This window comes from Oreochromis niloticus, unplaced genomic scaffold, assembly GCF_001858045.2.
Source record: "Oreochromis niloticus isolate F11D_XX unplaced genomic scaffold, O_niloticus_UMD_NMBU tig00007093_pilon, whole genome shotgun sequence".
NCBI classification, from domain to species: Eukaryota; Metazoa; Chordata; class Actinopteri; order Cichliformes; family Cichlidae; genus Oreochromis; species Oreochromis niloticus.
In genome coordinates this window covers 91,289-113,166 of record NW_020328353.1, presented here as the reverse complement: position 1 = coordinate 113,166, position 21,878 = coordinate 91,289, and the positions used below count along the sequence as shown (strand labels likewise).

At 40.6% G+C, this 21,878-nt stretch overlaps 1 protein-coding gene and 2 long non-coding RNA genes across 3 annotated transcripts; all 3 read right to left on the bottom strand.

The window, feature by feature from the left end:
• Nucleotides 1–406: 406 nt before the first annotated feature.
• Nucleotides 407–849, bottom strand: LOC109200555 (uncharacterized). Its single transcript, XR_002060717.2, has 3 exons — nucleotides 778–849; nucleotides 560–654; nucleotides 407–422 (listed from the first exon to the last, which is right to left on the bottom strand). It is a non-coding gene; the product is annotated as an uncharacterized LOC109200555 (long non-coding RNA).
• Nucleotides 850–2,296: 1,447 nt separating this feature from the next.
• On the bottom strand, nucleotides 2,297–4,904 carry LOC109200554 (uncharacterized). Its single transcript, XR_002060716.1, has 3 exons — nucleotides 4,292–4,904; nucleotides 3,622–3,696; nucleotides 2,297–3,136 (listed from the first exon to the last, which is right to left on the bottom strand). It is a non-coding gene; the product is annotated as an uncharacterized LOC109200554 (long non-coding RNA).
• Nucleotides 4,905–14,226: 9,322 nt separating this feature from the next.
• LOC109200549 (tripartite motif-containing protein 16-like) lies at nucleotides 14,227–20,126 on the bottom strand. The gene is made up of 2 exons (XM_019356151.2): nucleotides 20,111–20,126; nucleotides 14,227–16,469 (listed from the first exon to the last, which is right to left on the bottom strand). Exon 2 carries the CDS (start codon nucleotides 16,359–16,361, stop codon nucleotides 14,697–14,699), a length of 1,665 nt encoding a protein of 554 aa, XP_019211696.1. The 5' UTR covers nucleotides 16,362–16,469; nucleotides 20,111–20,126; the 3' UTR covers nucleotides 14,227–14,696.
• Nucleotides 20,127–21,878: the final 1,752 nt, after the last annotated feature.

Here is a 21,878-nt window from a genome sequence, read left to right as displayed (position 1 = left end):
GCTTCAGAATGACCTGGAAAAGATGAAAAACACAATAATGAGTTCATGCTTTTCTGCCATGCTGTCAACCTACCTTGGCCTTGTCCTCTGTTAAAGTTCTTCCATTTTCTGCTTTGTATTTTTGCAGGTCCACAGCGGGGACAGGTCTCTCCAGCACCAGGATCAGCTCTTTGCCAAGGTCGAACCACTCCAGCAAGGACACAGGTGCAGATATTCCCACTGACCCTTCTGCTTCACCTGCAAGTTTAACCATAATGGCCACTTCCACTGAGAGCTTCTTCCGCTTTCATCCTGAAATATTACAACAAAGTGGATGATGAGGAACGCCGCATTCAATCCAGTAATGTAAAACTGATTCAAGTGTTGGACGCTTACCGCCACTTTGCAGTAGACTTATTTTTGGGAATGTGTTTGATGGCAACCTAGAAGACACAGAGCATTGGTGAGCATTTCCTCAGTATGACATAATGAAAGGTGGAAACACAGCAGACGTCTCAGTTTACGATATTATCCATTATCTGCGTTACTGCCTGTCTTACTACATCATCTGAACACTTACTGGAAAACGATCTTCTATCCGGTAGCCAGCAAACACTGCTCCGCAGCCTCCTTCTCCGAGCTGGTGCTCCTCCACATATCTGGCTTGGAATTCACCTGAACAGACAAAACAACAAATCTTGTTTTATTACAGCTGTGACACAAATTACTCTCCTCTGTAGCCTAAATGTTCCTTTTGCCCTTCCCCTGAATATAAAACCCAAGCTGCTTGCTACTTACGTTTTTGGTCTGCCACTGATTTTTTGTCCTGGTCCACATTCCTTTTTTTTTTTCTTGGGTGACTCTCTGTTTGAGAGTCTCCGCGGCCTTTCTTTTGCCATTTTTTGCGCACACCTGTTTGTTATTCAAGTCTGGAGATGTGGAAAACACCAAAAGCACATCAGCTCACTGGATGATAGACACAAACACTAAACACTAATATCTTAAACCTAGCAACCACACTTAATCTACCCCCTTATTCAACTAATTAGCCTACCTTTACCAGAGTCCAACAAGGAGGATGCTTGCTCCTTGTCACCGCTCATATGGTCGAGAAGTTTAGCCTTCTTTGCTTTCTTTGTTGTGCCCTCTTCATCTTGCACAACCTTGCGCTTCACTCCTTTGACCACATCTGAGCTGGTGGAAGGACCAGCCTGCTCAGCGACCCTCCTCCTTTTTATTGGGGTCTTCTTTTTCAGGACTGGCCTTTCTTTTAGCAGTCCTGCTCTTACAATCTATAAACGACAACAACACAGTGGTGAAAAAGAGTCCCCGACATCAGGACTGGAAGCAGTTTGGCAAAGAATTTGAAATTGCTTTTGCTTAAATTATCACAAGTTTATTCTTGGGATAAAAAAACTGACCAGTGCGAATTGATACTAGGTTTACTAAGTCTTAGATCTTGATGACACTTGTTGGTCTGTTTTTACTGTTGAGTCCAAGAATAAACTTATTACATATTTTACCAAAAGACCGGTAACCTTTCTTTGATTAGACATCTTGTATTAAAGCTATTTTCAATCAAACATATGATTCAATTGCTCTAAAAATGATCACACAGTGTCAACATTTCTAGGATTTGGATTTTACCAGGATTTGATTTATTATTTTACTTACCTTGATCTCCTGAATCTTTCTTATCGGCTGGAGTGGTAATTTTTCTTGTTTCCTTTTTCATTGTAATTTCGGAGAACTTTTAAACTCGAAAATGTAAACCGTAATGAGTTAATATTGAGTTAATATTCCTTCAAATGCTTGACTTTTCTAACTGAATTCTGTAAGTGAGCTTTATAAGTAAACTCTGGAAACTACGGCAACACAACATAGAATCTTGCCTTTCAGTGACTTCACTGACTGCCAGTAGTTCAAAGTAGTTTACAGAAAAACACTCTGGCAGACAAAGCCATAATATTTCATATAATTCAATCATTTCATATCAATTAAACAGTTTCTTTCATTATCTTTCATCGTTTGTATAAAGACCTCATGTATGGATGACAGTATGAAGATTTGTGGTTGACCACACACTAATAAACACAGTGTCAGCTACATTGTCATCTGATTTAAAGTATTTATTATTGTACATTTAACTGTCATGGTACTGAGTCTGTGACCCAGTGTTTTGTGTTTGTTCATTTATATTCATTGATTATTCTTATGTATGTTTTTGGTTCTCTTTATTGTTTTCTTCTTGTGTTATATTCTTAGGCTTTAGGTTTCTGTTACTTTGCCTTGCCCCTGTGTCCACGTGTCATGTCTAGTCATTCTTCTTTCCATGTTCCCCAATTTCTCCCCAGTCAGTCATGTCTCTGTGTCAACTCTGTGTCTTTGTAAAAGTCTCTTGTTTGCTGTTTTACTTTGATAGTCTTGTGTGCTATGTTAGTGTTTTCATGTCTGTGAAGGTTCTCAGTCATCTAGGTCATCGTAGTCTAAGGAGTTTGGAAAGAAAGCGTCTGGACTTGAAGTTGCTTGAAGATGTTTCACCTTCTCGGATGAAAAGAACTTAAACTTTGCTTGAACGTCTTCAAGCAACTTAAAGAAGTCCAGACGTTTTCTTTCTAAGCTCCTTAGACTATGTTAGTGTTTTCAGTTTTCCTTCCCCATGGTCTTGCTGTTTGTGATTTCTCGCAGCTGTGCTCTCATCCTGTGTCTTATTCCCTCATTTATCCCTCTGTGTATTTAAGCCCATTGTTTTCCTCTGTTTGCTGTTGGGTTGTCTGTGTATCATCCATGACAATTAAATTAAATAGCAAATGCAACTACAATTTCAATGAGATTCATTCCTGGCATTCTACTGCGGTGGCTGAAAGTAGACACCAAGCATTATCACTGTAACTGATGTAAATATTGGACTTGGAGGGGATTCATCTGATAGACTGATGCAAACATTACTGTGAGGAAAATTTTGAATCTCCCAATTTTCTTTTTTTCTGAAAGAAAGAAAGTTGGTTACTGTATCACATTTGTATGGCAAGATGTGAATTCAGTATGCGTGTGTGTTTGTGTCAGAGAGGAGTTTATCTGAGCCAGGGGTAAAGCAGGAGGTCCTCCAGCATTGGGCACTTCTCCAGGACTTTGTTAAAACTTGTTTTCAAGACGTCTGAAATGAAAGAAGGACAAGAGATATCGAGATGATCATTCCAGTGATCCAAGCGATCACATTGATTTTCTGCAAAATGTTCTTTTTGAGAGTCATTCGGCTGGGCAGGGGGTATAACACATCTGCAATGCAGCAACATCTGCTCTCTGGGCCTGTGTGAGAGTGTTATCTCAATGGCGGGAATGAGGATGTTGGAATTTGGCATCTCAGGCACCAACTCATCTCTTTCCTTAACCGGGCTCACTAGAGATTGGTTTCAGCCTCTCTCCATGCTTTAAGGAGGTTGAGTTGATAAATCTGACTGGCCCCTCCCCTGTCTGACCATATCTCTTCATAGTCAACACCAATGTTCTCACCGTGTGACCATGAACGGTCCTTACCACTTGGCAAGTAATTTCGAGCTAGAAGAAGGGAGTAAGACAAGCACTTTATGTCCCTGTTAAAATACAATTACATTTTATCAAATATCACTAAGCAGTCCTTACCTTTAAATACAGCCTGGTTTCTTTCTCTTTCTTTCTATATCTCTGAGTGAAGTTAGCTCTCATTCTTTTCTCTTCCTGTGAAATACAACAAGTGGAGCTTTAGCTAGCAACACACTGTGACACAGTTAGTGTTTGTTGAGGTGATAGAAATGCTGCATTTGAAATTACCTGCCACAACATTTTACTCCCTTTTATGTTCACTCCTTTTTTCTGAAGTACCGCAAATTATGGGCACGTGGGGTTGTTCTGGTGTTGTGCTAAAAATAAATCAATCAAAACTACGGTACATGGTTTGCTCTTTCATCTCTACTGATTAAAACGCGACTGCCTTTCATGTGTCACTGTTTAGGCTCAAATCTCATTGTTTGAAGGCCTGCAGTGACGTGAAATATTAACTTCCCCCAAATGCGTTAAACCCAAAGTAACGAGTTTGTTTTGAAAATATACGGAGTGGAAACTACAGATATTTGTTTAAAAATGTAGGGAGTAAAAATTAAGTACAGCAAGGAAGTTTTTTTTTAACTTTTTTACTTCCTACCTGTGGAGCCAATTAAGCTAAATTTAAGAAGCGCATGTCTGTGTATACTTAAAAGCTCTTATAGTTATTTTCACTTTGTAGACAAATTAAAGCACAGAAAAGAAAAACACGATACATTAGAGCATGACATACTTTGACCTGAGGTGGCGCTGCAGCGTGAAAGAGCCTGAACGTCAACCGGAAGAAGACGAGAATAAACTCCGTATAAACAACATGGCGTCTCCCTGTGAGGTGTCATGCCGAGCAGATGTCAGAGTTGAGTTCAAGCAAAGTTGACTCTTTCGGTGATTACAGTTTGTCCGGGCGGGCTGTGCGTCTTATTTCATCCGCAGACACGTCGTTGGATGAGGAACAGCTCATGTTGGCATCAGTGGCAGTCAGGATGGCAGCATCTTCCAGAGGGAAGGTCAGGTCGCTGGTCTCTCTGAGCAGGACGCTGTCCACCAACAAGCCCGGTTCCGCGGCTGGAGATTACCCTCCTCCGGCTGAAGCCCCCGCTTCTCCCCCGAACAGCGAGCCAGCCGCGGCGCCTCAGCGGAGACCCAAAAAGACCCCAGCGGCTGCTCCGTGCTCCTCTTCCCCGGTCAGGGCAGCCAGTTTGTGGGCATGGGCAGAGGACTTTTGAAATACCCCAATGTTAAAGAAATGTTCACCGTAGCCCAGAAGATCCTGGGTTACGACCTGTGTTCCAGATCTACTGGCGTTTAGATCAACTGGCGTTAGTCGAACAGATGTGTGGCAGTCTTGCGTTCAGGAGCTGCTACCGACAAACCAGCAAAAAAACGCCAAATGTGTCACCTGTGACACTTGTGAGGTTATCTCAAACACACTCCGTCAGTCTTGATGCTGTTGAACAACAAAATGTTTAAAAATGTGGCGAGTTTACCTGGTGATATCCTCACACGCGACGCGATCGCGAAAACAGCAAACAATTAACACCACGCCGATGTTGTTCACAGGACACCAAGAGTAAACGATCGGGAGACTCTTGTCGTCGTTATCGTTCCCCTCGCACGGTTTATTTCTCCGAATTCAGCGTTTTTGCTTCACAACTAAAGCGAGCAGTTTACTTTGTGCACTAACATGGAGTCGAGTCAACCAGCGCCACCTCTGGCCAAGTGCCACAGCCTACAGCCAGATCAACTTGTGACACACATCTGCAGCACGTTTGAATTCGTTTCATGCACAACACATTTGTACCTTTCAATTGTGTCTGTTTGTGCGTCATGCAAATAAACCTTTGAAAAGAATGAAATGATATCATATATTTATTATTGGCCTACATTTGTTCAAAATTCCAAATTATATACACAAAGTCATAGAAATCACCACTCCAATTGGTCATCATGATTTTGATATTCTCTTTTTCCATAACAATGAAATACGCCTTGGACAAATATGACACATCAATATTTCATTAGTGTTGTCACATCACATCCTATAAGCAGGGTCTGCCTGTGTCTTTTCTCTGGAAATTAATATTTCCAGCCAATATAGGCAATCCATCAACATGACTGGGGAGTTGGTAGTTATATACAGTCTGTATAAGTGTGGTTAATCCAATGAAGATTTGTAAGATGGCAGTTACTGTGAATTCACAGCAGTTACACAGTGATTAGTAATAAACAGAGCCAGTGAGAGTGAGTGGATTTAAGAAAGTCAGTGACTCAGGTGTGTCACTTGGTTTGTCATCTGTTTGTGAGACTGGAGGAGACGTAGAAATCTTTTGTTTTAAATCTTAGTTAGGAAGATTCCTGTTTGAATACAAGCACTTTTTGTGAGAAATGCAAGAAGTACATCTGCAGAAAGCACACAGTTACATTCTGTCCATCATGTGGACAAAATTGAAAATGTTGAGCAATGAAAAACTGAGAACGTTGGGCAAGTTCAACAGAAATGTGTTTGTAATAGGGCTGGGCTATATCATACCGTTCACGGTAATACCGGTGTAATTTTGGGCAACGATAGGAAAATGAAATATCGCGATAGAATATGGGTAAAACGCACATGCGCAGTGCCTTTGTTTACATATGCACATGGCGGCGACGCAGAATGAGAAGAGCGAAAGTGGATCGTTAAATGAAACGGATGAACCAGAACTGGTTTGTAAAAATGCTGCAACTTCAGTGGTGTGGAACTGGTTTAGCTTTCGTCCGTCAGATACACAACAAAGCACTGTTTTTGGTAGCGCATGCTAGCAGGCCGTCGTTATTACCGTGTTGTTTGGAAAATACGGCACACTTAAAATCAATCCTTTGATTTTTCTGAAAATCGACAGTGCCCCTTATAATCCCGTGTGCCTCATGTATGAATTCTGGTTGTGTTTACTGACCTCGAAACGATGTTATGTGGTACACGGCGCTCGAAAATCTGTCAGATGTTTCAGTACGACTTTGCTAAGCTACGAAGCTGCACTGCTTGATGGATTGTCAGAGCATTACGGCTATCGCAGGCAGGAGCCTCGCGGAGTGATACGTACTGTGCTTCAACATAATATTACCGTATTGTGTGTGTATAACCTCTTTTTAAGTTTTGTGGATATTATACATGGTTATGCTGAGGATGTGTCGGCCAATTTCCACTGGAAATGCCTTTGGTTAAACTGTCAGCAAGGAATTTGCATTTGCACTGTTAAATTTTTATATAACTTTAATGCACATAAAAAATAGCTGCTTGTTTAAGTGAAAATACATTGATGAGGTTTTTTGCACTAATAAAGTTGTGGAGTTGTAAAGTATTTTGTCTAGTATCAATTATATCGTCAGTTATATCGTTATCGCAAATTTTCAAATGTATATCGTGATAAATATTTTTGGTCATATCGCCCTGCTCTAGTTTGTAAGAACGAAAAACCAAATTGTTCCTAAAATAGTTATGGAAAGTCTAACTGTTGTATGTCTGTGTTCTACATGTTTATCTGATGGAAAATAACGTTGCTATTGTTTTATTGCAGTTTTTGGATAATTCTGAGTGGATTTACACAGTACGGATCTAAATGACCCGCAACAAAATCAATGTCAATTGTTTGTTCTTCAACATAATACAAGGGTTAATTTCCAAAACGTGCATATGATCTTCAATTTGTAGCAGATCCACTATCACATAGCAGCTGGAGCAGTCTCCAATGGAGGTCAGTCCACTGCTGCCACCTGTGGCCAAGTACCACAGCCTACTACTAGATTAACTTGTGACACATCTGCACCTGCTGCTATGATCACATTGAGTAGAGGCTGAGTGGCTGCACTTACCCCTGGTACATCCAAATCTACCCACAAACATGTTGAAAGATGCAATGGCAGCAATGTGGATTGTCAACACTAAAACAATCAGTAAGCAAAGACAACAGGGATCACTTTTTTCTGTTTATTTAGCACCCACAACATTTGTAGTCGCCTTCTGCACAGGGGAAGTCCACACACACTGTGTGGTACCACTTTCCACAGAAGGTGCATTCAATCTGCAAGACTGAATGAGATTGTCAGGGTCATTGTCTGACTGTTTATTACTAATCACCTGCTGTACATTCACAGTAACTGCCATCTCCTTACAAATGTTTATTAGATTAACCACACTTATACAGACTGTATATAACAACCAACTCTAAAATGTTTGTTCGCAGAGAAAAGACACAGACAGACTACGCTAACGACATGTGATGTTACAACACTAGTGAAATATTAGTGTCATTTCATTCTTTTCAAAGGTTTATTTGCATGACGCACAAACAGACACAATTGAAAGGTACAAATGTATTGTGCATGAAACGAATTCAAACGTGCTGCAGATGTGTGTCACAAGTTGATCTGGCTGTAGGCTGTGGCACTTGGCCAGAGGTGGCGCTGGTTGACTCGACTCCATGTTAGTGCACAAAGTAAACTGCTCGCTTTAGTTGTGAAGCAAAAACGCTGAATTCGGAGAAATAAACCGTGCGAGGGGAACGATAACGACGACAAGAGTCTCCCGATCGTTTACTCTTGGTGTCCTGTGAACAACATCGGCGTGGTGTTAATTGTTTGCTGTTTTCGCGATCGCGTCGCGCGTGAGGATATCACCAGGTAAACTCGCCACATTTTTAAACATTTTGTTGTTCAACAGCATCAAGACTGACGGAGTGTGTTTGAGATAACCTCACAAGTGTCACAGGTGACACATTTGGCGTTTTTTTGCTGGTTTGTCGGTAGCAGCTCCTGAAACGCAAGACTGCCACACATCTGTTCGACTAACGCCAGTTGATCTAAACGCCAGTAGATCTGGAACACCTGCAGTCTCTGGCCGTTTATCAATGCCCAAGTACGCGAGTACGTACTCGCGTTCTCGGTGAGTACGTACCCGCCGAGAACGCGAGCACGGACTCGCGATATGTACAATTGGAACACCTGCGTACGTGATGATGTCACAGGTCCGGAGTTTTTACTGCCGTCCCCTCCTAATTTAACTGTGAGTAACATGTTATGAAGCGTAACTGTAATCACAGCCAAACCGGTTTACTCAAACACTGAAATAAACCAAACATTAACATTTAGAAGTGATCTAAGTGACTTATATATCATTTTTAACCCCAGTAGTGAAACCTCTATTAATAAAAATAGTGTACATGTACATACGTGTACATACCTTAATAAAAACAAGCAGGTGAGATGTTAGAACGCTTTTATTTCTATTCTAGTGGACACTCAATACTATAGACAGCTGCTGGGGTTTCTTTAACCTGAGTAGTGAGAAGTCCGCGAGCGGGGGCGGGGGTTGAAAACGATGTGCCGGGAGTCCGCTGTTGAGTTTTGGACGAAATGCATTCTGGGATATATAGCTGTCCCAAGTCCACACCGATGCATGCTCGATAAAACGGGCGGATCGAGAACACATCCGGGACTTTTTCGCGTTCTCGGCTTGATGCGTACTTCGAATTGGAACAGTACTTGGTCTCCGACTGATGACGTATCACGAGTACACGAGAACGCAAGTACGCACAAGTACGCATATTGATAAACGCCCCCTGTGTCTGGAGGGCCCCGAGCCCGAGGACGAGCTTTCTTCATACATTCTTATATAGTTCTATACTGTGTATTGTGTATTTTGTTGTACAGTTATTTTATTTTTTAACTTTAATTTATATATTTTATTTTATTCCTTCCTAGTTAAATTTACCCCTTTTTAATTTTCATATTTATTTCCTATCTTATTCATAGCCTTTTCTTTTTTCTTTAGGTCACGAGCAGTTGTCTAAGCATTTCACTGCATATCGTACTGTGTATGACTGTGTACGTGACAAATAAAATTTGAATTTGAATTTGAGCTGCAGAAAACGGTTCACTGTCAGCCGGCGGTGTTTGTCACCTCCCTGGCTGCTGTGGAGAGACTCAACCAAGAAAACCCCAAAGTAAGTGCCAGATAAATGTCTGGAAAAAGGACAATAACTGCAGGTCCTGCCTTCTTAAATGTGGCCATTTTATCTTTTTAATAAAAAAAAAAATACTGCTACAGTAATATTAATTTATATTTAAAATGTGCGCACATTATGTATGAAGGTGTGGATGAATGATGCTTGTTGTAAGAAAGCATTTTGAGTGCCCAGTAGAAGAGTATCTTTCAAATGCAAAGTTTCTCATTTCAACTTTAATTACTGCACCTGATTAAAGCGATAGAGTAAATAAGGCTTCCAACAGTGGTTATTTCTTATTATCACATCTTGTTTTTATTGTTTTTATCAGTAGATTGTTGTTTCACTCCCACCAAAAACACCACGTAAATAATCTTCTGATTCTGAATGACCATTTAAAAAAATAAACAAATTGTTCTGAGTTAATTTCAGTTACGGATGTATCAGTGACATAAATGATATATCGGTTATAATCGGGAGGCTGTTACATTTTTATTTTTATTTTTTTTTGACTTGTTTCCTGCTGTACACAGGCCATTGAGATGTGTGTCGCTGCTGCAGGTTTCGGTGTCGGAGAATTTGCTGCTCTTGTCTTTTCTGGGGCAATGAACTTTGCAGAAGGTAGAAAGACTTCTTTTTTGGGTTTTTTTGTGCATTTGTAAAAGGTGTTTTAATCACAACTTTGGTTAATATTCTGTATTTACTCCTTATGCTGCATAAGGAGTAAATGCAGCTCAACTCCCAGTCCTACTGCCAGTTTCTGGAAGACACCTTCTTCAAGCAGTGGTACAGGAAGAAGTCTGCATCCTTCAAGAAAAACATGATTTTCATGCAGGACAATGCTCCATCACACACGTCCAAGTACTCCACAGCGTGGCTGGCAAGAAAGGGTATAAAAGAAGAAAAACTAATGACATGGCCTCCTTGTTCACCTGATCTGAACCCCATTGAGAACCTGTGGTCCATCATCAAATGTGAGATTTACAAGGAGGGAAAACAGTACACCTCTCTGAACAGTGTCTGGGAGGCTGTGGTTGCTGCTGCACGCAATGTTGATGGTGAACAGATCAAAACACTGACAGAATCCATGGATGGCAGGCTTTTGAGTGTCCTTGCAAAGAAAGGTGGCTATATTGGTCGCTGATTTGTTTTTGTTTTTGAATGTCAGAAATGTATATTTGTGAATGTGGAGATGTTATATTGGTTTCACTGGTAAAAATAAATAATTGAAATGGGTATATATTTGTTTTTTGTTGAGTTGCCTAATAATTATGCACAGTAATAGTCACCTGCACACACAGATATCCCCCTAAAATAACTAAAACTAAAAACAAACTAAAAACTACTTCCAAAAACATTCAGCTTTGATATTAATGAGTTTTTTGGGTTCATTGAGAACATGGTTGTTGTTCAATAATAAAATTATTCCTCAAAAATACAACTTGCCTAATAATTCTGCAGTCCCTATATACTGACTAACCAGCAGCAACACTCTGACTCAGTGTTTCCATCTGTGTTTATTTCCATCTTTACAGTCAGGCAGAAACATCTCACAGCAGCTGGAAAAACCAGTGAGCACACTTTAGAGGAAAAAAGTGAAAGTTTCTGTTCAATTGTAAAATATTCTCTGTAATGTAAATTGTTCTGCTCTCTGACAAACCATCAGAGGTGCAACACGTGTATCATTTGGTGTTTGAAGCAGAAACAAAAGCAAAGAGTTAAAGGAAGACACATTTGAAGAAGAAGGAAAATGAAAACAAGACGTCACTGAGCAACAACCTGACAGAACGAGAGCCAACAGTTTACTATCAGAACTGAGGCTGATCATTAACAGGGAGCAGCAGGTAACAAGGTCATCAGCAGTGGAGGAAAGTATGGAAGTAATACTCAGCTTCATATTTGAAGATACTCGAGTATCTTAGCTGCAGGTCTGGAACAATGGTTTTATTTCCTTTCCCATTAAACATCTCACACAGCCCCTCATCTGTGACCCTTAGCAAACCCACTGGATATCTACCTGTACATAAAGGAGATCACATCAGTTCCATCTAGACCAGCTGTAACAGGAAAATGCTGCTTACACTTTGATGCATCAGTTTCAGTTTGTCATATAAGACAATATATCAGATTGAGGCATTATTTTCCTGCAGTGAGTAAATCTACTTTGTACTTTTACTCTTTTCTTTTAGGTAAAGGGTCTAAACAGTACTTGTACACTGTGGAAATCCCATAAGAACGTCTCCTGAACTCTGAAAAATAACAAAACAAAGACTAAAAGGAGGTCATGGGTGCTGATGATGATGATGATGAAGAGGAGGAGTAGCATGCATTTAAAAAGTGACTGATGTCCTAGAATACAACAGAACAGTGTCTCTACAAACTTATGAAAACATGACAGTCTTGTATTAGTTTGTATTCTTACGATTTCAAAAAACGAGGGAAAAATCTCCTTGAAATCCACAATTCCTTTTTGTTATTTCTTAGTGTGTGACGTATTTTATTGCCTTTATGATTGGTGCAAACAGTTTCCTGATTCATAATGGAAATAGATTTTAGACACAGGAGGAACACGCAGTGATCAGCAGGAGCAGCTTGGAGTCCAGTCTTCTTCACACTGAGGAGGGACATATATGCAGGAACAGTTGTCATAACTGTTACAACCACCAGATGGCGAAAGAGTCCCACTGCAACTTTAAGCCTTGAAGGATGTGTCTTGATGTTTGCTTGTGATAAATCTGCTTTATGTGAGTCTTTTTCAGAGAGTAACAGTAATATGTCTGATTATATGTCTTTAATCAGTAAAGTCTCACTTTGCTAGAAATAAATAAATAAATAATAAAATTGTAAACATGCAGCTGTATGTTAGAAGTCAAAGGGACCTTAAGTCTTCTGTAAATTGACGGGGATCAAATGAAGGACACAAGTATCTGTTCTTACTCTAATAAATGCTGCTTTAATATCCAACAGACTATTTTCCTTCCTCATCAGCAGTAAACAGCTCGACTCCGTCTGTGCATTTGTGTCCTCCATACTTGTTCACACAGACATCTCAGGCTTGATGCCACGATGCAGTGTAGAAACCTGACAACCCTCTGACTCATGTTCAAATGTTCAAGGACATTTCTCAGGATCATGTATGACCGGTTTTTGAAATTTGGACTTTCATTAATAATATTTGTGTTTCTGAGTCATTTTTGTGGAGACTTCTGTCCAACGTAGTGTCCAAATGAAGCCTGAAGCTTTTCTTCAGCCTCTTGTCAGATGGTCAGCAACAAAACTCTGTTCCAACCAATGTCTGATAAGAGATGAGACACAGCAGCTGAGCAAATGATCATTTCATGCTGAAGACATCCTCAGACAGAATTAAATACATACATAAACACAGCCTGGTGCCAATAACACAGCTAATGACACTGCTGTATCACTGGCTTTACTGATTCTCTCTCTCTCTCTTGTCCTTAGCGGGCGACCAGCGATGGTGGTCTGCCGCGCAACCAGTACGCTGCTGTAGGTGCCGCAGGTTCTCTTGCTTGACCAACGATTATCTTCCACGCTTTTCAATCTAAGGCGATGGTTCTTGCCTGCTCGAGGTCAAGTCGAAGGGCCTTCAATCATCCTGGATTTGTTTCATCCATGTCTTCTTTGGTGCATTTCGATGCACCCTCCAATCGGTGGGGCGGGTCAACCAGAGTAGGCCATGGGGGTAGCGGCTCGGGTCCATTCGACAAATGTGGCCAAACCAACGGAGTCGGCGGCGCTGGATTAGGTCGCCGATCATTGGTTGGCTGCCGCAGCTGGTGAGGATGGTGTCATTCGAATGACGGTCGCGAAGGGAAACGCCGAGAATGCATCTAAGGCAACGCATTTGGAAAACTTCGAGCTTGCTCAGGTCGTGTTTGAGCATTGTCCACGTCTCCGCGCCGTAAAGTAGAATGGGCAGGATCAGGGTTCGGTAAAGGCGGATCTTTGTCGCCAATGAGATGTTGTTCTTCTTCCAGACGCACCAGCGCAGGGAAGCGAATGCTGCCGCCGCCTGCCCAATTCTGGAGCATATCTCCACTGATGATGCCACTTTCTTCTCCTCGACGAGGGACCCCAGATATTTAAATTGTTGATCTTGTTCGATCTGCACACCGTCGAGGTGGACGATCGCTGCTGAGCTGTCGGTGGTCAGGACTTTCGTCTTCTCGGCGTTAACTTTGAGGCCGTACGGTTTGGAGTGCCGGGCGATGTCATAGAGGATGTGAGTTGCCTCGGTGTCGTCTTCGGCAAAAATGGTGCTATCGTCAGCGAACATTAGATCGGTGATAAATCGATTGGTCGAGGTTTGGACTCCGCGGCGGCCCTCGAATGCTTTACTGATTAAAGACCATATCTGAAGGAAATCTTTGAACACAACAGAAAGTGACCTTTTAAACCTGCGACACTGATGCTGCATTCAAGGACCATTACAAACATCTGAAAGGACTTAAGAACATCAAGAAAATGTGACGTGTTTCTCTGTAATGAAGCTGTTTTAGTGAAGAAAGTTGAAAGGTCACAGAGCGACTGCTGAATCTTCTGCTCTAAACATGAACTCTGAACTTTGTGATGCTTCAGGAGGAAAACTGCTTCAGTTATTCTCTCAGATTAGTTTCATATTTTCTGCATCAGATTTGAGTGAGATCCTGGAATGAAGACAGAAGAAAAGACTTTGTTCAAAGTTTGATTTATAGTCAAACCTTCCAGTTTATTCACACAATAAAACATCAACACAATATATGAATTCATTCATTAAAATCACAGTTTTTCCTCATTTGTTTGATGATTTTGACAAAAACAAACACAAACACACACACATGGTCTGCCATACTCATAAAGAGAAATGTCGACATTTTCAATACAAATATTCCAGAAACATTTAGAGGATAGAGAAGTTTACATTTTCATGTGCAGAAATATTTTAGTAAATCAAAATGATGATGAGCAATGATAGCCTCCATAAACAGTCACAGGAAAGATCTCCTTTAAAAACTCAGAAACATCAAGAGAACAACTAGAAGATGTGGAGGTACCACCCATAATGTTTGACTGACAGCTGATCTCTGTGCAGAAATGATGGAGAGAAAATAAAATGAAACTAAAATACAGATTTAAACCCACAATATGAAAGACTTCAGTCTATTTCAATTTAACAAACTCAGCAGTATCTTCAAGTCCACTATAGTAAACCAACAGTCCAGCATAGAGCGGCTGAGTGAATGTGGTCTGGACTCTGTGGAGGAGAGTCATGGTTTCAGAGACGCTGTAGAAGGACAAAATACCTGCTCTGTGATCCAGGTACACTCCTACTCTGGAGGAACGAGGACCTGAGACACGAGTTTGGATATTGTTGTACCAAAATGTATAACTGTTGTTGTTACAATCTAACGCCCAAGATTTGTCATTACGTCCAAAATTCGATTCATATCCTTTTCTGCTGATATTCTTGTATGCGACTGCTACATTAACTCCTGCCCCTCTCCACTCCACCTCCCAGTAACAACGTCCAGTCAGACTCTCTCTACTCAGGACCTGAAACCATACAGTGAATCTGTCTGGATGATCAGAATAAGACTGTTGTTGATTCATTGCTGTTGCTTTTCTGTTCCCCTCTGATAATAACAGCTGTTTGTGTGCTGTGTTTGGATCCAGTGTGATTTCACATGAATATTTTAAGAATCCAGCTCTGGTCTTTGGCTCTGGTGGATCTGACAGTAAAACATCCACTTCAGTGACTGTCAGTGAGATGTTTGTCCATTCCTCTCTCAGAATGTCCTGTAGTTTATCTCTGACCTCTGACACAGCTGCTGTCACATCCTCAAAGTAGCTCAGAGGACGGATATTGATGCTGGATGAGTCTGTAGACTCACTGAGTGCTGACAGTGAGGGGTAGTTGTGTAGAAACTGGATGTGATCCTCTGTGTGTGAGAGCTGCTTCAGCTCAGCATCTTTCCTCTTCAGCTCAGTGATCTCCTGCTCCAGCTTCTCCTCAAGCTCTTTGACTCGACTCACTTCAGTTTCCTGCTGGGATCTGATCTGCTGCTTCACATCAGAGCTTCTTTTCTGGATGAGATGGATCAGCTCAGTGAAGATCTTCTCACTGTGCTCCACTGTTTGATCAGCAGACTGATTGATGGCCTCCACCTCCTGTTGAAGCAGCTTCACATCTTTCTCTCTGTCCTGGATTCTCTGCTGGATGTTTTGTCGACTCACCTCCAGCTCTCTCTGCCTCTCAGTCCTTTCTGCTGCAGCTGAGACTGTGTCGTGGCCTTTATGTTCATCCACAGAGCAGAGATAACAGATACTCTGCTGATCAGTATGGCAGAACATCTTCATCACCTCATCATGACGAGAGCAGATGTTCTCCTGGAGCTTCTTGGAGGGCTCCACCAGCTTGTGTTTCTTGAATGTAGGTGAATCATAATGAGTCTGAAGGTGTTTCTCACAGTAAGATGCCAGACAGACTAAACAGGACTTGAAGGCTTTCATTTTTATTCCAGTGCAGACATCACAGGCCACATCTTCAGGTCCAGCATAGCAGTGATCAGCAGGAGGAGCTTGGAGTCCAGTCTTCTTCAGCTCCTCCACTAAATCTGCTACGATGATGTTTTTCACCAGGACAGGCCTCGCTGTGAAAGTCTGTCTGCACTGAGGGCAGCTGTAGATTTTCTTCTTTTCCTCTTCATCCCAGAAGCTTTTAATACAGTTCATGCAGTAGCTGTGTCCACAGGGAATAGTCACCGGATCCTTCAGTAGATCCAAACAGACTGAACAGCAGAATTTTGTTTGATCCATTTGATTCATGTGCTGTGCCGTTTCACCGTCTCTCAGTGACTGTCAGACAGTTTGACTTTCTCTGAACAGAAACAACCTCTGTGCTCTGAAGGGAAACAGATCTCTGCTCTTGTTCACCTCCTACAGGAAATGAGTCTCACCAGCAACTGCATTTACACCATGTTGTTTAGACCCATTATGATACAGACACATCTGTGAAGGGAGGCGCTAAAGAAATATCCTGGCAGTGACAAGAGCGAGGGTGTGGTCTGTTTATTACAAAGTATTAGAACGTCCTTAAGATAAAACTACTTATTTTGAGGTTAAAGTTCACATTTTTTTTCCAGGAAATAGTTGAAATATATGGAGATTACAGTTGTTGTTTCAAGATAAACTACCACGGCTTCTGTACCCTCAACAAAATGCTTTATATAGATGAGTTAATGAAAGCGTACTTTTTCTTTCTCCAGATGAACATGTAAAGAGTTTAAAATAGCTTCTTTCAAAATACAATATTGAAAATATTGAGAAAAACAGTCACCTTCAAGAGATTTTTCATTATGTTTGTATTTGTTAACCTGTCATTTAAACATTCTTGTTGAATTATGGCAGTTTGAGGTAATGCTATTACACATGCGAACACTAGAGGGCACACAGCGCACTGGTGGTATCGAGCAGTGTTTTGGGGCACAGAGGAAGAATAAACGTTCCTGTTGTGAAGCTAACTCTAGCTTAACGTTAGTGCCTTTTCTATTCTTTACAACAGGTTAGTAAATATGCATTAAAATAAATGTTCACTGCACCCCTTACAAATAGAAAAATGTTGTTTATTTGGTAATTCGCACAACTTGGTAAAGGTGGGGTTGAAGTGGGTTGTTATGAGAATTGTGTGTAAATTGTGAGTTAAAACTGCAGGTGAGATGATGCTAATGCTAGCTTAGTGGCTAATGTGGAATAGGTTTTGTGTGTGTGTGTGTGTGTGTCTGTGTGTGTGGCAGTTAACCTAAACCACATGAGAGACTGTGTTTGTTTTATATCAAAACCATTATTTTTGTAAGAAGTGAAACCATTAAAAAAGAAGTTACATTGTCAGTACATTAGAAACACGTCACATAAATAATTTAGTGCTGTAACAAGTATTAAAATGATTAAAAACAGATTCATTTAATATGCTTTATAAATGTATTTAAAAAGGAAGTACAGGGAGCACAAGTGTGTTTTGTGTGTCTGTCTTTATAAAGAATGCTATATTTTTATATATGATAAAGTTTAATGTTAGATATTGTAGTTGTAATATTTTCAATGGACTCAAGCAGCATGTTTTGTCAGAGTTGTGCAGAGAGATTTATATAGACTCTAGCAAAGGAAACTGTGGCCATGTATTGTAAATGGGACTGAAGCAGAAGGTCATTCCTTTGCATTGAATGTAATGATTCCTGAAGCTGTTCAAAGACACTATTGTGAAGAACAAACCTTCCTGTGAAGATAACAGCAGCTCAATCTGTGTGCCTTCTCTATTCTTTACCACAGCACCACACGTTGTTGGCACAGGAAACCAGTTGCATCTGGTCGAAAGGGAAAAAAACAAACAATCTTGGAAGAGTTTTCTGGATTTTAAAAAATGAAATGTCTGACAATGCACAGATTCACGGATAACAATGGTTACATCCTTGTGGATTTAAGAGGATGTATTTTGTATCACAAGACAGGATAAGATGGCTGATCAGTTTGTTTCACTAACTTATCTAAACATGGCATTTTGTAGAGGGTCACAGTGTCACAGCGCCTTCGCCCTGCAACTCCCTCGTTCCCCAAATCTGTCTCATTGTTGATTACCTGTTTGCCACAGACCAAGTATTTCCTGTTTGCAAATAAAGTTTGTGAAATTCAAGAGAGTGCTTCGCATTGTGTCTGCATCTGGGTTCACGTTAACGCAAAATGATCAATACTTTTTTGTTGTTGTCCTGTCTGGCACTGTAGCAATCAGAATTATTGTCTGAAGGACAAGAAAAATACCCAACAGATTTACTTTCCCAAGTGGGCCTTTTGCTATACTGGTCCACTTGATTGTCATAGTTTGTTTGATCTTTATTAGTTATTTTTGTTCTAAATTATTGTAATCAGGCCAGACTGGACTCGGGGACGGGAAAGAAAACAAGAAGAAAAGTTAGGAAGAAAGTTAACAGAAGGAGAGGGAAAGGAAAAGGAGAAAAGAGATGGAGAGAAAAGACAATGAAAATCTGCTTCATCACCTGCTGAAGGAAAGAAAAACAAAACAACAAACAAAAAGAAAAACAACACGGTAGCGAAATTAGAGCAACATCCAACACATGCATAGGTAACAGCAGTGATGGGAATGACGGCGTTACAAGTTACGGCGTTACTTTTTTCAGTAATGAGTAATCTAACTAATTACTATTCCTATCGTTGCAACGCCGTTACCGTTACTAACAAGAAAACGTGGCGCAGTCGCGTTAGTATTTTTCAACAAACAGACGGTTGAAGCTGTGTTCAGGTTACCGCAGCTTACATCACTTGCAGGAAGTAGCTTTAAGTAATCTGGGCGCTACAGCTTTAAGCAGCTGCACGCTGTCCTGCTGACGGCAATCACTTTCTTGCATATGATCACTTTTTGGCACAACACCTGGAGCTAAGCGGGCAAAACAATCACATGAGTGCTGCTGTTTGACTGAGGAAGAATAAAGTAGTCATGGTAAGCCAATCACATGACCACTTTAAGACAACGGTACAAGGTGACATATACCAGTTTTTAAATTGTGTTGATAGGCCACGTAAAACCAGAGTCATGATAAACAATATATACGTGTGTTTTTTACTGAATAGTTTTGTCACGTTTACTGTCTAAGGACAGCGCAGCGAGACCTCTCTGATTATGAGCAAACAAAAAACGACACATCTGTGAAGGGACAATCGCATTTAATGTCATGAAAGTTATGAAATATGATTCAATAAACATGTTGTTACAGTAAAAAATATAACCTCTTCTACTCAGATTTTATGTTTTCTGTCTGATTTTAGATCAATTGTACTAATACGGTTTGTCAAAATGAAAACATAACTGTAAATTCAGACATGTGAGGTTGTGCTGAAAAGAATGAAACCAAACAAGGCAAAGCAAATAGTTTTTAAAGGTAAAATGTGGAGGGAAAGTCAAAAGTAGCAAAAATGGCCAATTACACCCTGGACCCCAGAGGGTTAAACGTTTTTTTTTTTTAAGTAACACAATAGTTACTTTTCAAGTAATTAATTATTTTTAGAATATTGTAATTCAGTTACTAACTCAGTTACTTTTTTGAAGAAGTAACTAGTAACTTTAATTAATTACTTTTTCAAACTTGCCCAACACTGGGTAACAGTAAATAATTAATGCTGAATCTTTTTAAGCGGTACACAGAATCCATAATGCTTGATATGTTGAGGCAGCAGCCACCCGAGATAGTGTGAGTCTGTAAGTACCTGCGTGCACACGTGAGTGTGAGCGCTGGTATTCATAAGGTTTCTCCATGCAAGTGTCTGATAGTACGTATTCTGTCTCACGGGTATTTCTGAGGCATGTTTTTATAAGTTTGTTATATGACAGGTCATAGTCATTTGTTCTGTAAGTAATGGGATCAACGTTTCAATGAATGGGTCTATTCCTGATCTTCTAATGGCAAACCTGCCATCTAGTGGGTTAACGGGGAAGCGCCAAGTGAGGGGATGAGCAGGAGTTTTTCTCCCAGCGCTCGACAGGGAAGGTCCATTTCTCTGCGTCTCACCTCCTACAGGAAATGAGGCTCACCAGCAACTGCATTTACACCATATTGTTTAGACCCATCCTGATACAGACACATCTGTGAAGGGAGGCAACAACAGGGTTTGTTATGTTTGATTTACAACTTTCAGTAAAAACTGCAACCTACTTAAAGTTTGATAGCTGCACTTGGTGTTTGGACATTCTCAGAAAGGTTATTTATAGTCTTATTTATTTATATTTTTAAAATTTTGAGTAGGTCAAAAGTTCATTGTAAATATTGTAAATTTAGTTGTTTTTAACATGAAACAAATCCATCCTGGTGCTGTTGGTGTTTCATCAACATCCATAGATCCTTTGGTCTGTTTATTGTGTTACTTCTGACATGTCTCACACCTTCTTATCATATTCTTTATCTCTCTGTTCGTTCCAGGCCAAAAGACTTTCTCTCTTGTCCCTCTTTTGCATTTCTCAATTCCGAGATGACCTTCATGTATTCTGGTAAGCATCTCTTGCCTCATTGTCTGTGGAATGACGATTTTGTCCTGCTTCAATAGCAGTCCATTGACTACACTCAGTTCTCCTCTAATATGGTAGAAGAGTGGACACGAGCCAACAAACATCCATTTGACATGCTTTCCATAACATGTTGCAGTTCTGTGTCTTGTGCAGTCTCATCAGTTATTTGCTTAGATTTCATGTCTGGCACAGGAAGTTTGGCAGAGACCATGTTTATGTGAGTCTGAATGTCTTCTTCTGTTGTACTCACCATGCCCCCTGTGGGTGCTCCTAAGAGTGCATCTGCAATTATCAGGTGCTTTCCTGGCATGTAAACTAGCTGAAAGTCATATCTCTGCATTCTCATTATCAGACGCTAAATTCTTGGCGTCATTTCATTCAAGTTCTTCTTGATGATAGATACTAGTGGGCAATGATCTGTTTCTGCAGTGAAAGAGGGTAAGCCACATACAAAGCTGTGGAACCTCTCTAAGCCAAATAAAAAAAATTAAAAAATATTTATATAGCACCTTTCATTTCAGAATCACAAAGTGCTGCACATAAGATTACAAGTCATAAAAAGATTTTAAAAAGACAAAATAAAACAGGCAAAAAATTAACCAAAAGCAGTTTTAAAAAGGTGAGTTTTGAGTTGTTTTTTAAAAACAGCTCCTGAGTCCACAGTTCTTAATGTTTGGGGGAGAGAGTTCCACAGTCTCGGGGCCACAGTGGCAAAAGCTCTGTCACCCTTAGTTCTCATCTTAGTCTGTTTTATAGCAAGTAAGCCCTGATCAGATGACCTCAGGGAGCTGCTGGGGACATCGGGCTGTAGCAGATCAGAGATATAGGCTGGTGCCAGTCCATGCACAGCTCTGTAAGTCAAGACCAGGATCTTAAAATGGACTCTAAATTCAACAGGAAGCTGAGATAACAACGGTGTCACATGTGAGTACTTGGAGGATTTTGTTAAAAGCCTAGCTGCAGCGTTTTGCATGCATGTATAGCAATCTCCAGTTCAGAGCAAGATAAAATCGGGCTTAGCCACATTTCTTAAATGATAAAAACAAGACCGAACCAGAGATTTCACGTGCCCATCCAATGTGAGAGTCGAGTCAAAAGTGACACCTAAATTCCTGATAGAGGATTTAACATAGAGTGAGAGAGGACCAAGGGCTTTCAGTATCTGCGATAAAAATCTATCAGGGGGGCATACAAGGACTTCGGTTTTCCTCTCATTGAGTTGGAGGAAATTTGCAGCCATCCAACGTTTGATCGAATCTAAGCAATTATTCAGA

Excerpts from the sequence above, each read along its gene's own strand:
- LOC109200549 (XM_019356151.2), bottom strand. The coding sequence starts at position 16,361 with ATGAATCAAATGGATCAAACAAAATTCTGCTGTTCAGTCTGTTTGGAT.